This window comes from Manacus candei, unplaced genomic scaffold, assembly GCF_025592945.1.
Source record: "Manacus candei isolate 608988 ecotype Guabito, Panama unplaced genomic scaffold, ASM2559294v1 h1tg000015l, whole genome shotgun sequence".
NCBI lineage: Eukaryota > Metazoa > Chordata > Aves > Passeriformes > Pipridae > Manacus > Manacus candei.
This window is the reverse complement of record NW_026138063.1, coordinates 20,882,621-20,901,962: the sequence shown is the minus strand read 5'-3', so window position 1 is coordinate 20,901,962 and position 19,342 is coordinate 20,882,621. Positions and strand designations below refer to the sequence as shown.

Here is a 19,342-nt window from a genome sequence, read left to right as displayed (position 1 = left end):
ACCCTATTCCATTCCTGAATTTTGCACCTAAAATTTGTCTCCTTAACACCATACTTCAATTTTCAGAACCGGTCTGTGGCTCAGTTGCTTAAAGTGAATAAGATTCCTTAGCAAACTTCCCACTTTGCTTGTCCTCTAGGTCCTCTTTCCTTCCTAAAGTAGGAAGTTATCCCCCAGGCCAGGGAAAGTAGAGAAATCCCTCTAGCACCCCCAGAGGTCACCCTGAGCAGCCATCCCCCTCCTCCTGCCCCTGCTTCTTCCACCTCATGTGACCCACCCTGGCAGTCACCCGCCCATGGGGCAGTTTTCCCAGGGTTGACTCTTGCTAGCAAGCCACAGCTGGGACTCTTCTGAGAATCTGCCCCAGATTTCTCTCAGCAGTGAGAAAAGGCTGCTTTTTCCTGTACATTGAAAGCTGTGGGATTGAGTCACCTTTCTTCTCGCGTTGTGTTACCCACGTGTTTCCCTTTCTTCTCATGTCAGTGAGCTGGGAGACCTGAAGATCTTGTGTACACCTCAAGCTGGAGCACATGGTAAAAAGTGAAGAGCTGAAGGCGGTGTGAAATGACTGAGATGCAACATGAAAAAACCTCATGAACATGAAAACCCTGCCTGGGTTTCTTTCCTGCTGAGAGGTTCACTGCACGGCGCCCAGACCCTTCTTAATCACTAGCCCAGGTTTGCCTTCAGAAGCATGATGGAGCCTGGGTGTCTGGTATAGGAGATGGACCTACGTGAAACAAAACACCTTTAAATAATGAAAACACCTTCAAACACAGCCATTCACCACAGGCAGAGAGATTTCTGAAGAGGAAATCAGCCATCTCCAGCATGGTCTGCCACAGAGCCAGCACTGGGGCCTGCCTGATTTTCCTGCCCTTCTGTTGGGCACAGCCTGCCCTGGACTCCCTGCAAGCTGGAGCTAAAGGCAAACTGGCCTTGCTCTGTGCCTGCACACCACGGAGTGCCTGACCTGCCTGAATGCAACTCAGCTGAATACAACCCAAAACCCAGCTCTCACATTCGCTTTGTGGTTCCAGTCTGTACAAAAAAAAAAGAAGTGTGTTGGTGTAACCAGCACCAAGTTAATGAATATAAGTGGTTTTACAACAGCATTGCGTGCCTCTTTTTTTTTTTTCCTACCCTGTTGCTTATGTGATGTTAAGACCAGGCTGAAAATCTCTGTCCTGCTGAGCAGCAGCTGCCTCTACCAGGGGTCACTTGGACACTGGTGTGGAAGGTGCTACTGAGCAGAAGAGTGGTAAGAACATAATTATATAGAGTAGCCATTTGTTTGGGGGAGGATTACAATTAAATTAATATGGGTGGGCCCTCCAAACATACCTTCTCCTCAGTCTAGAATCATAAGCAAGTGTTCTCCTACACAGAAATGGTCAATATTTCTTAGTTTGATAAACCAGGTGTGATTAAACAAAGAAGAAAGCAAGTATAACAAATAGTTACTCTTTTTTACTACTCTTGAGGAACTCAAATTTGTTCCACCAATTATAGTTTCAGGCAGAGATTTGGCTGTGATGCAGCAGGCTATGTATATGCTATTAAACTGCAGCTCTAGAGGCTTGGACTCTTTTTGATCTCAAATTTGATCTGACTTTTCACAAGTTTATGAAATCAGAAAGATTGGAGAAACAATATTCTGAATCCTGGAACAATTTACTTAAAAGAACCAGGTGTCAGCACTGCAAAACATGAACCAAGCATCAACTATGCAAAAACTGAATTATGCTAGAAATAATAAAAAAAATTAAACTGCTGTAATTAAAGAAATAGATCTTCCTTCTCCCCCTCCCCACTTAATTCAAATCACAAACCTGACTGCTAAATCAGCACCACAGTTATAGCCCTGCTTCATTTTGCTTCAGCGGTTGTGGTTATTTACAAAGAAATGCTCAAGACCGAGAAGTTTCAAGCTAAAATATTTAGATATTTGGCTTAAGAACTGCTTACTAGGAAAACAACAGGAAAAGGATGTGGCCTGATAAATGCTTGTGACATCTTCATCAGTGTCATCTATTTATTCATATGAATTTGATTTCACTAAAAATTAATAAGTGTGAGAAGTCTGAAGAGTTCGCGGTACCAAATGAGCAGTAAACGAGCTCCATGTTCAGGCAGCAAGACAGATATTTTTAGACTCACAGCAAATGTTGTCCACTAAAAGCCCTTTAAACCTTTCACTGAAAGGGCATTTAAAAAGAGGACAGAATGGTGCAGGCTCAGCCCCCACACACCAACTCTCTGGGGAAAGCAAGAGATGGGCAGTGGGAAAAGGAGAGGGAAGATGGCACAAAGGAGAGGGCAGGAACAGCAGCTCTTCTTTTGGTTGAAACCCAGGCTGTGGTGCCATGTGGACCCCTTCCTACGGGGACTAACATATATAACTATGCACTCAAACTGTAGCATAACAGAGATACAAAGGCTCCCTTACATTAGAGGTGACACGAACCTCTCCCTGCCCTAGTTCACACAGTCTTACTCTAACTAAAATGTTACCAAAATTAAACGGAAGGACTCAAATTAATTAAGTGATCATGTACATACAGAAAATGACAGGATATATACTTAGTCATATTCTTAATTACTCCCTTTACATGTTACTACATAGTTTCAACACAGTTTCAACCCTTACCACCTGCGAATAGTTCTTTCTGAATATGACAGTGCAGACAGAGAAATTATTTCGGAAGAATTTAGGACTTCTAGAAGGGTGTGAACCCCAGTCATGGTTGATGCAATGTTGTCTCTCCTGGGCTGCAGACAGGGAGCTGGACACCAGGAAGGAACTGGTTAAAAATATTGTGTTGGCATTGGATATTTGGAGCTGGGAAACTGCACTCCACTGCAGGTGTCTCGTATAACCTTTGGAAAGTCCTTCTGATCATCTCTGCTTTGATTCCCCACACGTAAAATGGAAAAAAATAACAGACCCTGCCTATGCCACCAGGACAACACTGAACAGGTACATTTAGAAGAGGACAGACAACTCTACTGTGACAGTGCCAAACAGGCAAGCCTGTCATGGTACCTTGTGATGTCCTGTGCAGGCACCTAAATCACCCTAAAAGCGGTGTGTTCAGGCACAGCAAACACCACACCTCATGAGCACAGTGCTCAGCAGAGATAATACTTGATAAACAGGTTGTAATGTTATCAAAACACAAAACTGATGCTTCCAACTACGCATAAACAAGAAGAGAGAGATTCTCATTAGCAGCAAAATCCCCTGTGCGCTCCACGTCTGACCACAGCAAAATTAAATCTTACTGGTATGTCATGATATCATAAAGACATGCATTGCTGCTGGCCTGTTTAGATTGTAATAGACCATGAGTTGATGTTTGGCACAACCATGGTACACACAGTTTACATAACGAAGTAATAGAGCAGAACACAGAGAAAGTAACATGTATTTTAATAAAAAATGATTTTTAAAAATTTCCCTTTTTTCCCCCTCAAACAAGCCTTCTGAAAACATATAGTTTTGTAAGAATATTTCCTTTGAGGAATATCATATCAATATAAACTCAGGAAAAAGCAATGTTGCCAAATTCTCACTGCTGTCACTGCATTTCTAAGTATTTAAACTCTTCATGCTAATTAACTAAACTCGCAGACTTGCCACCTTTTAATTTCTGCTACTGTAGGAACACCAGACACCACAATTTAGCTGGGAACCTGAATTTTTCTCTTAACACAGTTTCTTACACTCCTCCCCTAAACATCCATTGCTGGTTGTGGTCAAAGATGGGATGCCACTTTAGACACACCTTTTTTCTTGCTTAAAACAATGCTTATGTTCTTCTTCAGTTTATTATTTTCTCATAATGACATCCGAGGACCTTCCCTTCCTGCCACGAGGGTTGCTGTAAATACGTCTAACAGCTTCTCACAAACACGCTGTGCCATTACACAGGCCCCAGAAACAAGGCAAGGAAAACTGACTTTTCCCATTAAGAAGAAATGGAACGATGAGACATGTGGGGTCTGAGACTCTTGTGGTCCCCACAGAAGAATGTGTGCACCCCAGAAGGATGCAGTTCCTCGGCCATATGAGCAGCCTAATTGGTTCAAAATGCATACAAGTGGTTTTTGGGAAGAAGGTCCAGTTACACAGTTACTTTCCTGGAGCTGTATGTGCAATTCAGAATGGTGAAAAATAAAATGAAATCTTGATCATCTTCAGTAACTGATTTTTTTCCCACCTTGAAAAATTACAGCTGAAGTACCCATCCTGTCATGACAGGGCGGTCTTATGGTTTCGAGGTTTGCATGATCTGTCAGGAAATAATTTGCAAAATTGCTGCCTCAAGTCTTTCAAAGATCATGATATCTTGAAGACCAGTGTAGCTAATGGTTTGAGTAGGAATAAAAATACCTTAGAACTGTCAAAATTATTCAGTTGTTAGGCAGAGGAGAGGCATAGGCTGTGATGTGCTACGTAGGGCCTTTGGCTGGGGTGCATGAGCCCTGCTTGAACACCTGCTGTGTGGAGCTGGAGAACTATGGAAAGTGCAAAAGAAGCAATATAAGAGAGAGATCTCCAGCAGTTTTAAATTTCACCAGTCTCAAGGCAATGTCTACCCTGCTGACCTGGCCTCAGGAGCATCCCCAGCTGATTTCTCTATGGAAACTGAGACATGTCACTCAATAAATACTAGATCACTTCAACACTAAACAGAGAGAAAGAGTGAGACCAGCTCGCCTGTTCTGCTAGGCAGCAAATTTAGCTCCTCCAGCATTGAAAGGACCCTTGTCTTCTGGAGCACTCTTGGCCTTGGTAAACAGCCAGGGTTTGCTGGTGCCTCCCTCAACCTGCAAGGTCTGTCCGGAGGACACTAAACACAAGTGAGAAGGCCTGTGGTCAGATGGCTGTACCAGCACAGCAGCTTCCTGCCCCCAGCCCCTCAGCCCCACCAGCGACATACAGGCAGTACTTGTGGTCATCTCCTCTGCAGAAAAGCTCCATTTCAGCTGTTCTTGTGCTCTGGCCCTCTCTGCCCATAACTGTCAGAGCTTTTGGCCCTCCCTCGCTCTTCACTCCTGGGCTGTCCACAGTGAGGATGGTGGAGCAAACAGAGAGCCAGTGTCCACCAGAGAACAGTGTCCACCAGGACAAGGAGCCCGGTGCTCAGCTGGTGGGGGCAGGTTGGGATAAACTGTCTAATCACAGATAGAGACAGAGATATTGCAGGGCTTAAGCCGTATCTCTCATTTCTCCTGTAGCCACGAGATGGAGCAACTCAATTACAAACAGTTCTGCAGAGTCACCAGATTTAAGTGATGGGACTTTTCATCCCAGTTCTGGCTCACCCAGAGGTTGCAGGCAGTCTTGGATCACAGCAGTGGAGGTTCTCTCTTTTCAAGCAGAGCAAATATTTTTCTCACTGTTTATACTCTGATTTAGATCAAGAAAAAAACCCACCATGTCTTCACTGCACAACCCTGTGTGGTGTGGTGGTTACTGATTTACCTACCAAACTGAAGGATGACAGCAGCACCAGCCCCATGCTGACACTGTTCCTGAGAGCCAGGACTGACAGCAGGGGAACCAGGACACAGCACTGGTCTCTGGTGCAGTCCAGTGTCAGGGCACAGCAGTGGACCAGCAGTGCCCAGGGATGGCTGGCACAGCTCAGCACTGCAAGGACTAGATCTGCCTCAAGGGCAAGCACAGGGAATCAGCAGAGCTTCACTGGTTGCCACCCAGGGATGTGTGTGTGGCCAGAAGGGGAGGTCTGTGTGGCAGCAGCAATATGGTAAAGTCCTTCATACTAGCAAAAAAAAATGCATGTGAACCCTCTTCTTCATCAGGAAAAAGGCACAAAATGATGCATGCAACATCTGCAGTCTCACAAAGCAGAAGGTGCTTCATGCACTGGTAGCATTAGTGACAAGCACAGAGGCACCAAGGACAGAGGAGGATTTGTAGAGTTGGCTCTCTCCTCCCTAATCTCCAAGAAAAAGGACCCACCCTTGGTTTTGGGGACTTTGTGAAGAGACACATTCCATTAGCACAGAGTAGGGCCTGTGTCGAGAAAAGAAAGGTACCTTGGCTGTCCACTGCTTTCTCACCACTGCATCCCAAGAAAGCTATTAATGAACAGTCTGAGAACCCTTCATGGGCTATCCCAGCCTCTCCATTATGCAGCTCACTCAGGTTTATTTTACCCTCTCCATCAGCCCTCAGCATCACATTTTTTTCATCCATTCCATTCTGAAGGTAAAGAAGCCCTCACACCTTGTCCCAAGTGCTTTTGGACCCACTGCATGCCTTCCTGGCCCTTTCTCCTCATCCTCTTCCCTAAAAAACTCACAAGCATATTGCTAGGGGAAAAAAAGCAGACCAGTTGCTGGTGGTGGCTAGGCTAACCCTGGCATTGCTGCTTCCTCATCCTCTCTTTTTCAAAGCATCTTTCTCCAGATGTGCAGCCACCCAGGGTTCTGTGCAGCAAGCACACCCAGGGCAGCCCCTGGTGAGGGGGGCAGTGCTTAGGTGGCATCAGAATATGAGTATAAAATAGAAAAGAAAGCTCCAAGCGTGTGAGAGGAAAACCTTGAACAGGGAAGAGAGAGCATCCACTCTGAGCCTTGGTGGCACTATCAGAACTGGCATTTGCAAACCCCAGACCAGGGCAGGAACACAGAGTGCTCTGGCAGCTGGGTTTATGTCCATGTTGACAGTAACCTTAGTTCCCACCACCCAGGGTGGCTCAGCCCCCAACATGCCTCTTCATGGTGGTGGTACCTGCCTGTGCTCTGTGGGGTTTTTTGTTAATATCCAGAAAGCAGCCATGGTCACAAAACCACCACTAGATACACAGAAGTGAAACCTAGCTGAGGAATGAGATAAGGTATTATTCACCCAAACCTTCTGTCTTGTTTTTTTCCTTTTGGCGATGTTTCTTTTTATTCCTTAGGTAGGATAATTGCAACTAAAATATCATAGGGGAACCCCAAGTACTATTTCTTCTCCCATCTCCCATCCCCCTATCTCTTTCACAGATGCACAGTTTTAATTTAGTCACTATAATCCTCAGTTTTCAAGTACTTAAGGAGCATGCAGAGGATCAAGCAAAACTACACCTCTGGCCTTTCTTTCCCCTTTTGGTAAGAACATTGCAAACACACATACAATGGGGAAAAAAAATACCTTTTTTCTCCTTCCTCCCTGAACAAAATCAGCACCTGACACTCTCCATGGGTATATTCCCTGTTCCCTCTGAGTACAAACAGATTTAAGAGTAACTCTTGACTCTTTTAAAATATCAGCTTGAATTGAACCTACCACTGAAAATCAACAATTTCTTTTTCCTTTTTGATATAATGAAAAGAGGGGGAAACAATGACAGTGATAGCTCAGGATTTAGCTTAAAGCACATTTTGACAGCCAGCACTACCCGTGGATGTTTCAGACAATCAATAAAATCATGTCTTGCTGAAAAAAAAACCAACAACAGAGAAAGGTCCGTAGGGCCAGCATTTCCTTCTCTGTTACTGGAGACTCATTTTAATGGGTGACTCAGAGGTTAGACCCACAAAGCCATGTATTTGCATCCTTAAATGAGCTGTGTGACATTCTATGTACATAGTACGTGCACGCAGGCACAGCGTGGGGAGGCCAATGTGGTAATGGAAATTTGCGACAAAACAAAAAGCAGCAGCACCTCGTGCTTTCTGACATCCTGACCAGCAGCTGCTTTGTATGCAGTTCACTCCACTGTCTTGAAAGAAAACACAAGACTCCAGAATTCTACAAGCTGAGAAGGAGAAAAGTTCAACATCCAAAGCTAGAGACAGTCCAAAGGTAAGATGACAAGAGAGAATATTTCACTATTGCAAAACCTTGCCTTAAAAGCTTTCCTTTTGCTACAGGATCTGAAAACTAAGTATATTTTACATAACTTGTTTTGCTTATATCATAGCTACTCTTTTTTAAAGACTGGACAAAGCTGCCTTTTGCATTTGTGCTTTAAATACCATTTTTTTGTTGTTTGTTTGTTTGGGATTTTTTTTTAAAATCTACACAAGAGACTCTAGTCTGAAATGCTTTTAATCATAACTAGAATTTTCTTAGCTAAACATCTTGGTGAGAAGCTGAAATTCTATTTCTCTAGACCCAGAATTTCCTGGACACACTATCAAACAAACAAATTACAAACAAGTCTGAAGAAAAAGGAAAGTACTAATGAAATCTCCTAGGGAGGCACTGAAGTAAAGAACTTTGTCAGCATTTATTACTTTTTAATAATTCCTTAATTAACTTCTTCTCCCTTTGGCTCTCTGTAATAGGTTTCCGCCCTGCACTAGACTCACTTCATGAAGGTGACTCAGCAGGAGAGCAGCACATTGTCTGTCCAAGTTTTGGTGATGCTTTTATATTGGGCAGTATCACTGCCCTTGTCTGTCATGGGCTACCTGAGTTCTGAGGTTCAGGGACCCAACTCAGCTCCCAAAACCTTTACAGCTCTGTGGGTTTAACTCCCAGACGCTGAACAACCTGCAGCACAGCAAGGAGTGCTTCTCCTCTCCAGCCAGTCAGAGCCCCAAGTGCTTCACAAGCTCAGGTTTCCTTGTCCTTTGTTATTTGGGCAAGGAAATGTCATTATTTGCCTCCAGCCTCCCCTCAGTCCCTTGCAGCAGAGCAGGCCCTGCTGACAAGGCTGCTGCCCCACTGAGCCACAGCTCCCCACACCTCACAGGCAGTGGTGCTCTGCAAGGAGGCTGGTTGTGCTTCACAGTGAATGAAACCTGTACCTGCTACAGCACAACAGGAGCTGCAGACGGATGGATCCCTGCACCTGACCCTGCACCCCCAGCCCTGCCTGCTCCCATTCTCCTCCTCAGGCTGGGTTTCTGGAGCTGGTTTTTTTATTTCCGTCATGTGAGCCAGTAATTCACAGAATCATTTACCCGGCATGAGTGCGTCCTTAAGGAACAAAGAAATAAATTTCCTTTTTGCTGATACTAATCTCTCTCAAACCACAGCAAGGGACTGCTTACCTCTGAAATAGTCAGATGACTTGATCTGCAGAACAGAAACTTCGACTGCACGGTTGAAAACTGGTTGACAAGTCCGAAATGGAACTGCCTCAAAATTAGTAACTCATGTTTTGAAGTAATAACAATTAGAGAACAGCAGTCAAAAGCAATTTCTGGCACTGACAGAAAGATCTCTGACAGGCTTTATTCACAGGTTACATTTGCTGTCATGGAACCGGCTGGAGAAAAGGACGAGGTATTCCTGGGCATTTGTGATTCCAGCTGAGACAAGCATGGCAGAAACCAATGAGCGCCTTCCCAGTCCTTATCAGGAGAGTCTGAGTGCAGGATCAAGCCAGCACCCTTCCTCTAAAGAAGATAATTGCTCCGTGACCCCAGCTCAGAGAGTAAGTACCTCCACACTTTAAGTCCTCTCCTTGCAGAGGAGAATCCAGATGCATGTTTCCTGCAACCCTGTCTCTGCTGTGGTAGCTCTGGCTGATTTAGACAAAAGCTTGGGTTCTTAAATCTCATCCTTCTACTAATGACTTAACTTCTGCTGGAAATAGCCTATTTGAAGCTTCCTGCCTGCTGCTTTTAGACAGTTTGTAGAAGGGCCAAAGGTAATCACAGTCAGTCTTTGCCCAGGGGTGGTGGGAGAGGGTGTGGGATGGCAGTGGCTGTGTGGGATCTTCACATTAACAAACATGGGAGACCCTCGTGGTCTTGGCTTCCCAAGGTCTCTTATGATAGCTTGATGCAGGAAAACAGATCCAAATAATTGTCTCCACTCTCACAATCCAAAAAACACCAAAATCGGGGGCTGCTACCTCGGTTCTGCAAAGAGATTGTATCACTGCAAGGGGATGGTGCCGTCACATCTATACTCTGCCTAGACTAAATCATGGCGCAGTTAGGGATAACAGGTGACAGTGCAAGTGAGGCTTGGACCCCAGAAATCCCAGCTCCTCCTTCAGGCACAGGTTTGCCCCAAGACCCCTTGACACTGAGCAGCTCCATGTTACCGGGAGCTGCAATTCAGTACAGAGCACCCTGAGAGGGGAAAAAAAGCATCTCCAAGTCTGTGGACACATAGAGACCTCACTGACCTTTGTACCGTGTCTTCATCCTTCCTTGCAGTGAAGGTGATTTTCTTCTCTTCCAGCATACCTGGAGTTATGAATGACACCCATGACAAGAGCAATATCAGCGCTACTGTGGAATGGTTCCAGTTCATCATGTACATCCCCACATTTAGCCTGGGATTGCTGTTCAATGTGATGGCTCTGTTGTTACTCTTTTTTAAGGTTAAAAAGCTGTCAGAATCTACAGTCTACATGATAGCCCTTATATTCCTGGATACTTTGCTGTTGTTTACTCTTCCTTTTAAAATCATTTCCTACCACCGTCAGGACAAGTGGAACTTGGGGTCTGTGTTTTGCTCCGCCTTGGAGAGTCTTTACTTTGTAAACATGTATGGCAGCATTCTCATCTCCCTCTGCATCTGCGTGGACCGGTACATCGCTATCCAGCACCCCTTCACAGCCCCCTCCCTGAGATCCATCAGGAAAGCTGCCATGGTCTGTGCTGTTGTCTGCCTGGGCACCTCGGTGGGGACAGTCTCTACATCCCAATTGCATGAAAAGGGCCAAGACATCTCATCCTGCTTCCATAACTTCTCCCCGAGGACATGGGCGGACAAAGGCCTGTTCAGCACCTTGGAGACCATCTTCTTTGGCAGCATGGCAGCCATGACGTTCTGCACTGCCCAAACTGTCAGGTGCCTGAGAAGGCACAGAGATCCAGACAACCCCCAGACACACATCACCAGAGCAGAGAGGATCGTGGTGACAAACCTCGTGGCGTTTTTGGTCTGCTTCACCCCTTACCACGTGGCATACTTCGTGTACTTCTTGGTGAAGAGAAACATCATCCACATCAGTTTTCAAAAAGTGCTGCGAGATGTCGTTCAGATTACCCTTTGCTGGGCAAACCTGAACTGCTGTCTGGATGGCGTGTGTTATTACTTTGTTTTAAAGGAGTCCTTGGAGGAACCATCGCAAAACACGGAAAGAAGAGTCAGGCCAAAGCCTTGATTTACATACTGCATGTTAGTTACTTGGGATGATGTGTGGTGAGGCTTTCACGGAAAGTGCAGGGTCCTGAACTTCTTACCTAAGCCATTTGCTTGAAATATTCAGTTCTGAAAATATTTCATTAAAAAAATAGAACTAAGCCCATTTCCAGGAGACTGCTCCTAACTTTTTTTTATTTCCTTCCATAATGTTTTCTGCTACTATTTATGGGTAAAAAGAAGTATTTCTTTTTATTTCTTCCAAGCCTCTCCCATTTCTCCAATGATTCTGGCCATTGATTTTTTACACACCTCAGCCTGCTTGGAAACAAGCAGGCTGAGGTGTGTAAAAAGCTCATACCTGACCACCACAGACAACCACTGTTGGAGTTCCCTGCCTCTGCCTACACATGGCCCCCAGTGCCTCTGCCAGCTCTAAGAGAGCACTAATTATCAGGACACAGAGATGACTTTCATTCTAGATTCCTGGGATAAATTATAATTCTGCAAAGGCAACATTTTCTACTCAGAAGTTCCCTGCTGGATCTTATTGCTTCTGGGCCTCTGAGCATTCACTGTTCAGGTCAAATCTGGTGTGATCTGATCCCTTCTTTGCTCAGGTGGGTAATTGCAACAGCTTTTTCATTTGCAGGGCTTTATACCCAAATCTTGACATGGGGTATCCAGTGAGACTGCACAGACTCCTCTTTGCACCAAAAGAATATTAAAGATATAAAATGCTAAAAAATAAAGGGAAAAATCTGAAAACCTGAAATTCATATTAAGTAAAAAGAAAGCAAAACCCAAAGATTTGTTCAGAAATGATTCACCCCTGAGAACTGAGGACTCATTCCTAACACACAGTTCTAAGCTTAAAATCATTACTTTGTTCTGAAAGAATGACAATAGGGGCTAGAGAGCTATTATGGAGCACTTTTTCTACTTGCACTTCTTTTTGCATTTGAAAAGGGAAAGTGAAAAGGTTTAAACCAGCCTTGAAAGCTGGGTATGGGAGTTGGTGAAGCTGCTTTGCTGAGGAACTACACCCTTTGGGCAAACCAAATCCCAACCAAAGCATTCATCTCCCAAATAGAAAGAATTAGTACAGGTACCAGGCACGCAGAAATATACATTTCACTATATTAGGAATTTAAAAAAAGTTTAAAAGTTCACTTTTTATGTTTTGTGAAAGATGTTCACATACAGTGAATGGAACAAATTATTTACCATGAGCATTATCACATCTGTGATGCAGTGGGCCAGTGCAAAGCTACAATTCAATCAAGTGCTCCAGCTTGCCTTACTCATCCCTGTCTTCATCCTTCCTTTCCTTCCACATGCCTCTGTCTTCAGGTTTTTGGAGAAACTGCATCCTTTAGCAAAGCTGAGACTTCTCCCTCCATCAGGTTTCTTGCTACTGAGAAACATCTACCATAGCAACAAACTGATGAATCAGTGTCTTCAGCTACCTTGAAAGGCAAAGGGCACCTCCTTCATTTTATCTCATTTATTCTTCTTATTCTGATTTTATACACTGTCACTCCATAAGAATGGCATTTACCACATTTTTCTAATGTGATAAAAAAGTTGCTGTGGGATACTGACACAACCGAAAATCTATGAGTAATCAGAAATGTTTCCCAGGAAGAAAAGCTGAATCGGTGCCATTTGCAGACACCAAACAATGTAAAACCTCATGTCTGCTGTATGCTAGTTTCCTATTAATCCTTCTCTCTATTCCAAGACAAAAAGGGCATTAAACTGGGATTATATTTGAAAGCAAGTATCAGCAGTTTAGGGTTATAAACACTGGCAGGCAATTGTGAATCCAAAACTAAGTGTTACAAACCCAGGAAATCCAGTTTAGATTACACTTCAGAGTACACCAACGCAATCCTGACCATTCCTGGGTTAAGTATTAACTTTGTGACTACAAGTAAAGCCACCTCCCAAAGACCAGCATACAACCTGGGCCAGCCATCATCACTGAGACAGTGAAGGACACTGTCTGAAACAGTTTATCAGTTTAAAGAGGAGCTTAGGAAAGAAAGCACGAGACATTGCAGATAGCAGAGGCTCATCTGACTTCATTCATGCTAATAGGAAGTGCAGTGGTTTGAAAAAGTTGCAGGTGGAAGGGGGCAGAAATAAAGGACTGTGACTTTTGACAGAGCAAGGTTGGCATGGCAGTAAAAACCCTGCAGGTTTGTTTCCCTCATGCAGAGTAAAAATACCTTGGTATTAATAATAAACATGTCCCATAGACCATTTTGTGTGATCAGAGAGAAGATAAAAGAAAGCCTGAGCTTTCACTCTGAGCTCAACTCTTGCTGCTGCTCCTGCCTGTGGCTGACAGAGACCTGGTGGGACCTTGGGTAGGACCCCACTGTGTGACAGGGGCTGTTTGCTCCCATTTGAGGTGCCCTGTGGTATCTCACCCAGCTTCCAATGCTGAATGGGACAGGGATGGGATATTCCTGGCCCATCTCACTCCTACCCATCTCTCACTGCAGAAATCATACCAAAGGAGCCAGATCACACTTAATTCAAACCCACAGCCTATCACACCTTATGCCTTATGATTCCTCAGAAAAAAACACATTTAGGCTATCAAGAGTGGGAAGAGATAAAGCAATGGGCTGGACACATTTGCATTTGTAACCCACTCCATGCTATAATGGCAAGGCAGAACTTAACACCACACTCAGTAGCAATAGCAAGACCATTAATGCCCTTCTCCTTTGCAACACAAAATACAGAGGTTAGAAAAATATATTCCCTAGTTTTGGAAAAACAGGGCAGAGATCAAGCAGTATCACTGAGTCTTATCCCAGATTTCATTTCTGGACATAATCACATCATTAAAATAATTTTTATAGTCCATGCTATTATGGGTTATTGCTCCCTCAAATTAGCCTGTGTCACTTGCCTTGGGATGCCCACATACATCTGTCACAACACAACTTTGGAAAAAATCCCAAATCTCTCTCCCACTTTTTGCCAATCAAAAATCCAATCCTTTATCTTTGTTATTGTCACTTAGTTCCTATTCACACCCTCAGAGGGGAACAAATTTCAGCATCTCTTACTAAGCTTTTAAAGGAGAAAGAAAGAATAAAAACTAAAAGAAGAAAAATGCATTGAAAAGAAGAGTGGTGGCAATGCCAGCAGCTCTCCTTGGCAGGTGCTGGCTGTGAAAAGCTCCTTTGGAAGATCTTGGCAACAGCACCCTAGACTCAAGGTGAGCAAGCACCAGCAAAGGCTTGTGGTAGGAGACAACAGAAGCCTGAGGGAGCACCTTGGCACAGGCACAGTGAACTGACAAGCAGCGGGGCACAGTGCACACCTGCAGCAGAAAGGGGAGAGAATTTAAGACCTTGTGCAGAGCATTGCTACATCTATGGGGGAAAATCCAGCCTTCTACTGCCACAGAGGGAAAACCGCAGGAAAAGGTATATACAGTGACAGCTTTTTAGGTAAATTGTGATGACATGAGAGAGAGGGGTTTTTTTGTTTGTTTGTTTGTTTGTTTGTTTGTTTTTTGTCTTTTGTTTTGTTTTTGCTTTCTTGCTCCACTGACACCAGAACACAGCAAGAGCATATTAAATCAAACACTGCCATCAGGAAGGGCTTGCAGGTTTGACTCCAACCATGCCATCCACTTCTTTTACCACATCTTTTTAAGTGACAAAGCGATGACAAATGACAAAGCACTGCCACGCTTTGTGGTGCCACACATCCCTGAGCACAGGTTGCAGCCCCAGCCCAATCCTCCTCCACCTCCTGCTGCCATGGTGTGAGGACCTTACAGTGCTTCCCTCCCCTTAAGGCTGGTTTGGTTTGTTTTAGAAACAAAACAAAACAAAATAAAATAAAATAAAATAAAATAAAATAAAAAGCCCCAACCACTCTTAAATACTTCCCCAAATATACCACCACATTCAGGATTTCAGCTCGATGAGATAGTCTGGCGTCTTGTTTTTGCAATGACTCCCCACAGGAGCCCAGGGAACCATGAGGGCAGGCCCAGCCGCTGGCAGGCTGTGCCTCAATGCAGTGGCAGAAGGGTTTATTTTAAACGTGGATCCAGCAAAGAATTTAACTTTTCTCCCCTCAAAGCCATTTGCCAAATTCAAACCGGTTTCGGTCAGAAAAGCAGTGTTACTTTTAAACGCTCCCTGTGCCCAGGGAGGACTTTGCACAGAAAAACTCACAGCTCCAGAGACAAACGGCTGCCCCTGGGGCCTCACCTCTGTGAGGGAACAACGTGGCATTGGACATCAAAATACTAGTTTAAGCTTCCATCACTTACTGTGTGTTCGGGTGAGTGCCAGGACATGGACCCAAGTGAGTGTAAACCCCCATGAGGGGAGGATGGAGGTGTGGGCACACAGGTCCCAGTAGCTGCTCCGGTCTCCCCTCAGCGCTGTCCACATCAGTCACCATCCAGCACCTTCCATCTGGGTGAGTGGCAGCAGCCCAGCCAGGAAACCTGCCGAGTGAGGGTGTCATTCGATGAGCTAATAACATGCTCATTCCAGCAAGAACCACACACACCATGGAACACCAGGCCCTGCTCGCTGCCTGGGACTGGAGCATGAGGGGGGCAGTCACCAAGCCCTCAGAAGCAGGCAGCAGACACTGAGAACCTTCTCCTTGCTTGGAAAATCACTCTTTTTAGCCAAGCCTACTCCAGGCTACTCCACTACAGCTGCACGGGGCTAAGATTATGCTGCCCACAGGTGTCACAGCAAATGAACTGAACACACTGAGAGCTGCAAATATTAAGAAGGCACGAATCGATTTTACAGCTCCTGCAAACAGCCCCCCACGGCGCTGCCCTTCCAGCAAAAACAGTGGAGCACTTGCTACTAATGAAAAATCTGGGGAAAGAAGGGAAGAGCCTTGAAGATGGGAAGACCCACCAAGTCCCTATATGGGTGAGCACAACATGCTGCTCTTGCAGAGACAGCGCTTCAGGAACAGCTACACCACATGAACTCGTGTTGTCAAGGAGACTGATACCAAATATTTACCTTTTATTGCAATTAAACAACTTCACCAAAAGCACTGAATGAAAGCAAAGTGCATTTCCTTTGCAAACCTCATTAGAGAATTGCCATGCCTTCCTCTCCTGACTTAACATTTCAAGCAGCCATTTGATATTTGGTACCTGCTGTTATAAAGGCAACTCAGTTTGAGTTTCATCATTGTTTTCTCACGCATTTCATGGGCTAACACTAAAATACTTGGTCAAGGAGAAAGAGTAAGCTTTTCTATCCATGACATTTTAACTGAAATGTTTTTTTAAAGCTGATATAAAGCTCAGAAAGGGCTGGTCCAAAAGGCTTATTGCAAACCTGCTTTGTGCTTCAGAGGGGCTCAAGCTACATTGCAACTGTCTGTACTTCTGTAGCATTCATTTTTCTTGGAGAGGTGGATGAGTGTCAGTTTTAAATGCCTCCTTTCCAAACACAGCAAAATGCTTCTCAAAGCACTTTGATCAGGCAATTCTTTTTCCCTAGCCTGCTGTTGCCACGAGAGGAGCCCCTCCTGGCAGTGCCGGGGACCTGGATGTCTTCAACTGAATGGAAATTAAAGTAGGGCAGGAGACAAAATGTGCTTAATTGGCCCACATTTCCTTCCCAGGTCCTAGGCTCAAGCAGAGGCGAGACTGACAGCTGTGACCCTCTGAACAGGCACCTGTCCCCAAAATACAACAAAGTGCCTGTCCCCAAAATACAACAAAGTGCTTAATAAAGACCTACTTAAGTCTTTAAGTCTCTGTGGCTGGCAGGCGAGGGAGGCAGCACACAGCCAGCCAAGGTGCCAGGGCTTTGGATGGGGCTCACTGCTCATTCCCAACAGTCACCACCCAGCATGACAGAGGCAAATGCAACAGTCTGCCCCAAAACGGCTGCCATTCACCATTTGCCCTGACCCAGACCCTGACTTGGGGAACAGTTTCACAACCACGCTGCCCACAAGGGGAAACACAACACCTTTAAACATTTACTGCCAGCCATGGAGTGGCAAATCACCTGTTTGCTGTTCCCAGCCACATTCATTGCCTGCTCCGTGTCTGCCACGTTCACATCACAGGGACCTGTGCACAAACAGGTGCTGAGTGTGGTGCCGTGGGATTTTTCCAGCATTGCTCAATAGCTGGGCGTGCTGTTAGTTTTTCAGGAGGAGGTTGTGTTACCAACTCTTACCCCATGGGCAGCCTCGGAGGCATTCTACTGCAACCCCTTGTGGTATGTGCCCTATGGCAAGCTGCCCACATACCATGCCAGATCCAGAGGGGCATCTGGAACATATACTCAAAGCTCCTTAGAATGCAAGGAGCCTTCAGTAGTGCTGGGGAAGGACAAGGATGGGGAGTGCTTTCTGAAGTTTGGAGCCAGCATCCAGTCCAACACACTGAGCTCCCCCGCCCCAGTCCCTTTCCCCACAGCTGGTCTGACAGTCCTATCTCGCTCTGAGGTCTTGCTTAAGTCATTACAAAACCAAAAGCAATCGGCTGCACAACCTGTGACAGGAGCAAACTGGCAGCATGGGTCTGCCAACCCACACAACCTCCCCTGCCTCCCTTCCTAGGAGCTGGGGCTGCAGGTGCCCATGCAAAGCCAGTCACAACTCATTGCAAAGCCAGCCTGTACGTGTCAGGTCCAAGTCTGTCCCTAAAGGGTAACATTGGTCTGTACTTTCCAGTACACCCCCATAGAGACTATTAACATGGTGATGCTGGTTTAATAACACTGAGCTGTAAATCTTTTATTTCTCAAATCCAGCTTGCCAAATTTCTTGATGTGCATTGCTAAGTGAGTGCCCACTAGCCCACAGGCACGCTTCCCAGACCTCCTGATTTCCATCAGACCCAGCCACACTGCAGGAGAAGATACCTAAGGCTCAGGAGCAGGCTGCACCCCCCAAAACCTCTGCAGAAGGTATTGCTCTGACAACACTGCTGACACAGAGGCATTTTCAGATGGCAGCTCTGTGTACCCAGAGAACTAGTCAGCTTATAGCTGCTTCTTTGAGTTTTACATGAACAAACTTCTGGAAAAGGGAGAATGACTCATGAGGATTGACTGCCGTTCTAGCAGTGGCAATCACACAATCACCATCTGAAAAGGGGGAGAAATTAACTGAGGCCTAATACAAAGCCTTTCTTCCCTGTTACTTTACTGAGAACAAGTTACTCCATGAATAACAATTGGGGGAACAGAGTGACATCCTAGTGAAATCTCATGAAAAGAAGATAAATTTTAATTTCAGAGGTTTTCTTCAACAGTAAGTTGTCTTCTTTTTTGAAACTGCTTTCCCCAGTCAAACCAGGAGACTATTCAATCATCGCATAACCTGATTTTAATTCAATTCAAATATGGATCTAAAAGTTCAAGTATGAAATTACATACTTGGCCTTTTCACATTAATTAATCCAAATGAATAGACTAACGTACTGGCTTTCACTGGAGAACATCTTTGTGCTACCAAGAGCAGTTAATTAGAGCTGGCACAAACACCTTCCATATTCGCCATGAATAATAATACTCCCAGAGCAAATTTTTTCAGTAAAGTTGAGGAAACAGCTTATTTTTGATTGTTCAACCCACCCACTTCGTCTAAGATTTTAATAAGAGAGAAGGAGTTGAAGTGCTGGTAGTTGTCAGGCAGCCCCTGCACCATGTGCTCTCCCTGCCTGATGCACCCAGCTCCTGCCAGGCCTCTAATGTGACCTGCCTACACAAGAGGTGCCAAGCCTATAGAATCAGTCTCGGTGGCAAGGCTGCCCTACATGTTGTATCACCTCTGCAGCATCCTCCTGCTGCCTCCAGCAGGCCACTAGTGACAGCCCCGTGACAGATGGCTCAGGGCAGGGGCTCTGGGATGCACCTCCCTGCTCTGCTTTGGATATTCCCCTGCGGCGGGGAAAGCTCTGCCCCATGAGACCCACCTGTGAGGACCCTGTGGAAAAGGGACTATATGAAAGGAGACTATGGGTATAGGAAAGGTCACTTAGTGATCAGCTGAAGCTGCTGTGGAGGAGGCTCCAACCTACATCAAGAGATTTTCCTCAGATACATCAGAGACCAAAAGCAGCAGCCACAAGCCAGCACGCAGGGACACGATTTCTGCTCAGCACTTACCTCCTCACCTGCAGACACAGCAAGTCAGAGCCAGCTGTGTTCCAGAGGAAGCAGATCTACTCTCAGGCAGAGAAGCACAAATGTCCAGCATACAAGGGGTTGTGTACACAGCAGA

The 19,342-nt window shown here is 45.2% G+C and overlaps 2 protein-coding genes across 5 annotated transcripts in view; both read left to right on the top strand.

Moving 5' to 3' along the window:
* Nucleotides 1-19,342, top strand: part of LOC127468692 (transcription cofactor HES-6-like) — a 182,725-nt gene that overhangs the window by 59,988 nt on the left and 103,395 nt on the right. The gene's annotated exons all lie outside the window — the stretch shown is intronic.
* On the top strand, nt 7,708-11,362 carry LOC127468688 (G-protein coupled receptor 55-like). 4 transcript variants are annotated; one of them, XM_051782085.1, is made up of 3 exons: nt 7,708-7,825; nt 9,202-9,407; nt 10,141-11,362. In XM_051782085.1, coding segments are annotated over exons 2-3 (957 nt in total). In that variant the 5' UTR covers nt 7,708-7,825; nt 9,202-9,406; the 3' UTR covers nt 11,097-11,362. The 4 variants fall into 4 exon arrangements, with proteins under 4 accessions (XP_051638045.1, XP_051638047.1, XP_051638046.1 ...); XM_051782087.1 differs by having other exon boundaries at nt 7,758-7,825; nt 9,215-9,407; XM_051782086.1 differs by lacking the exon at nt 7,708-7,825 and adding an exon at nt 9,004-9,119.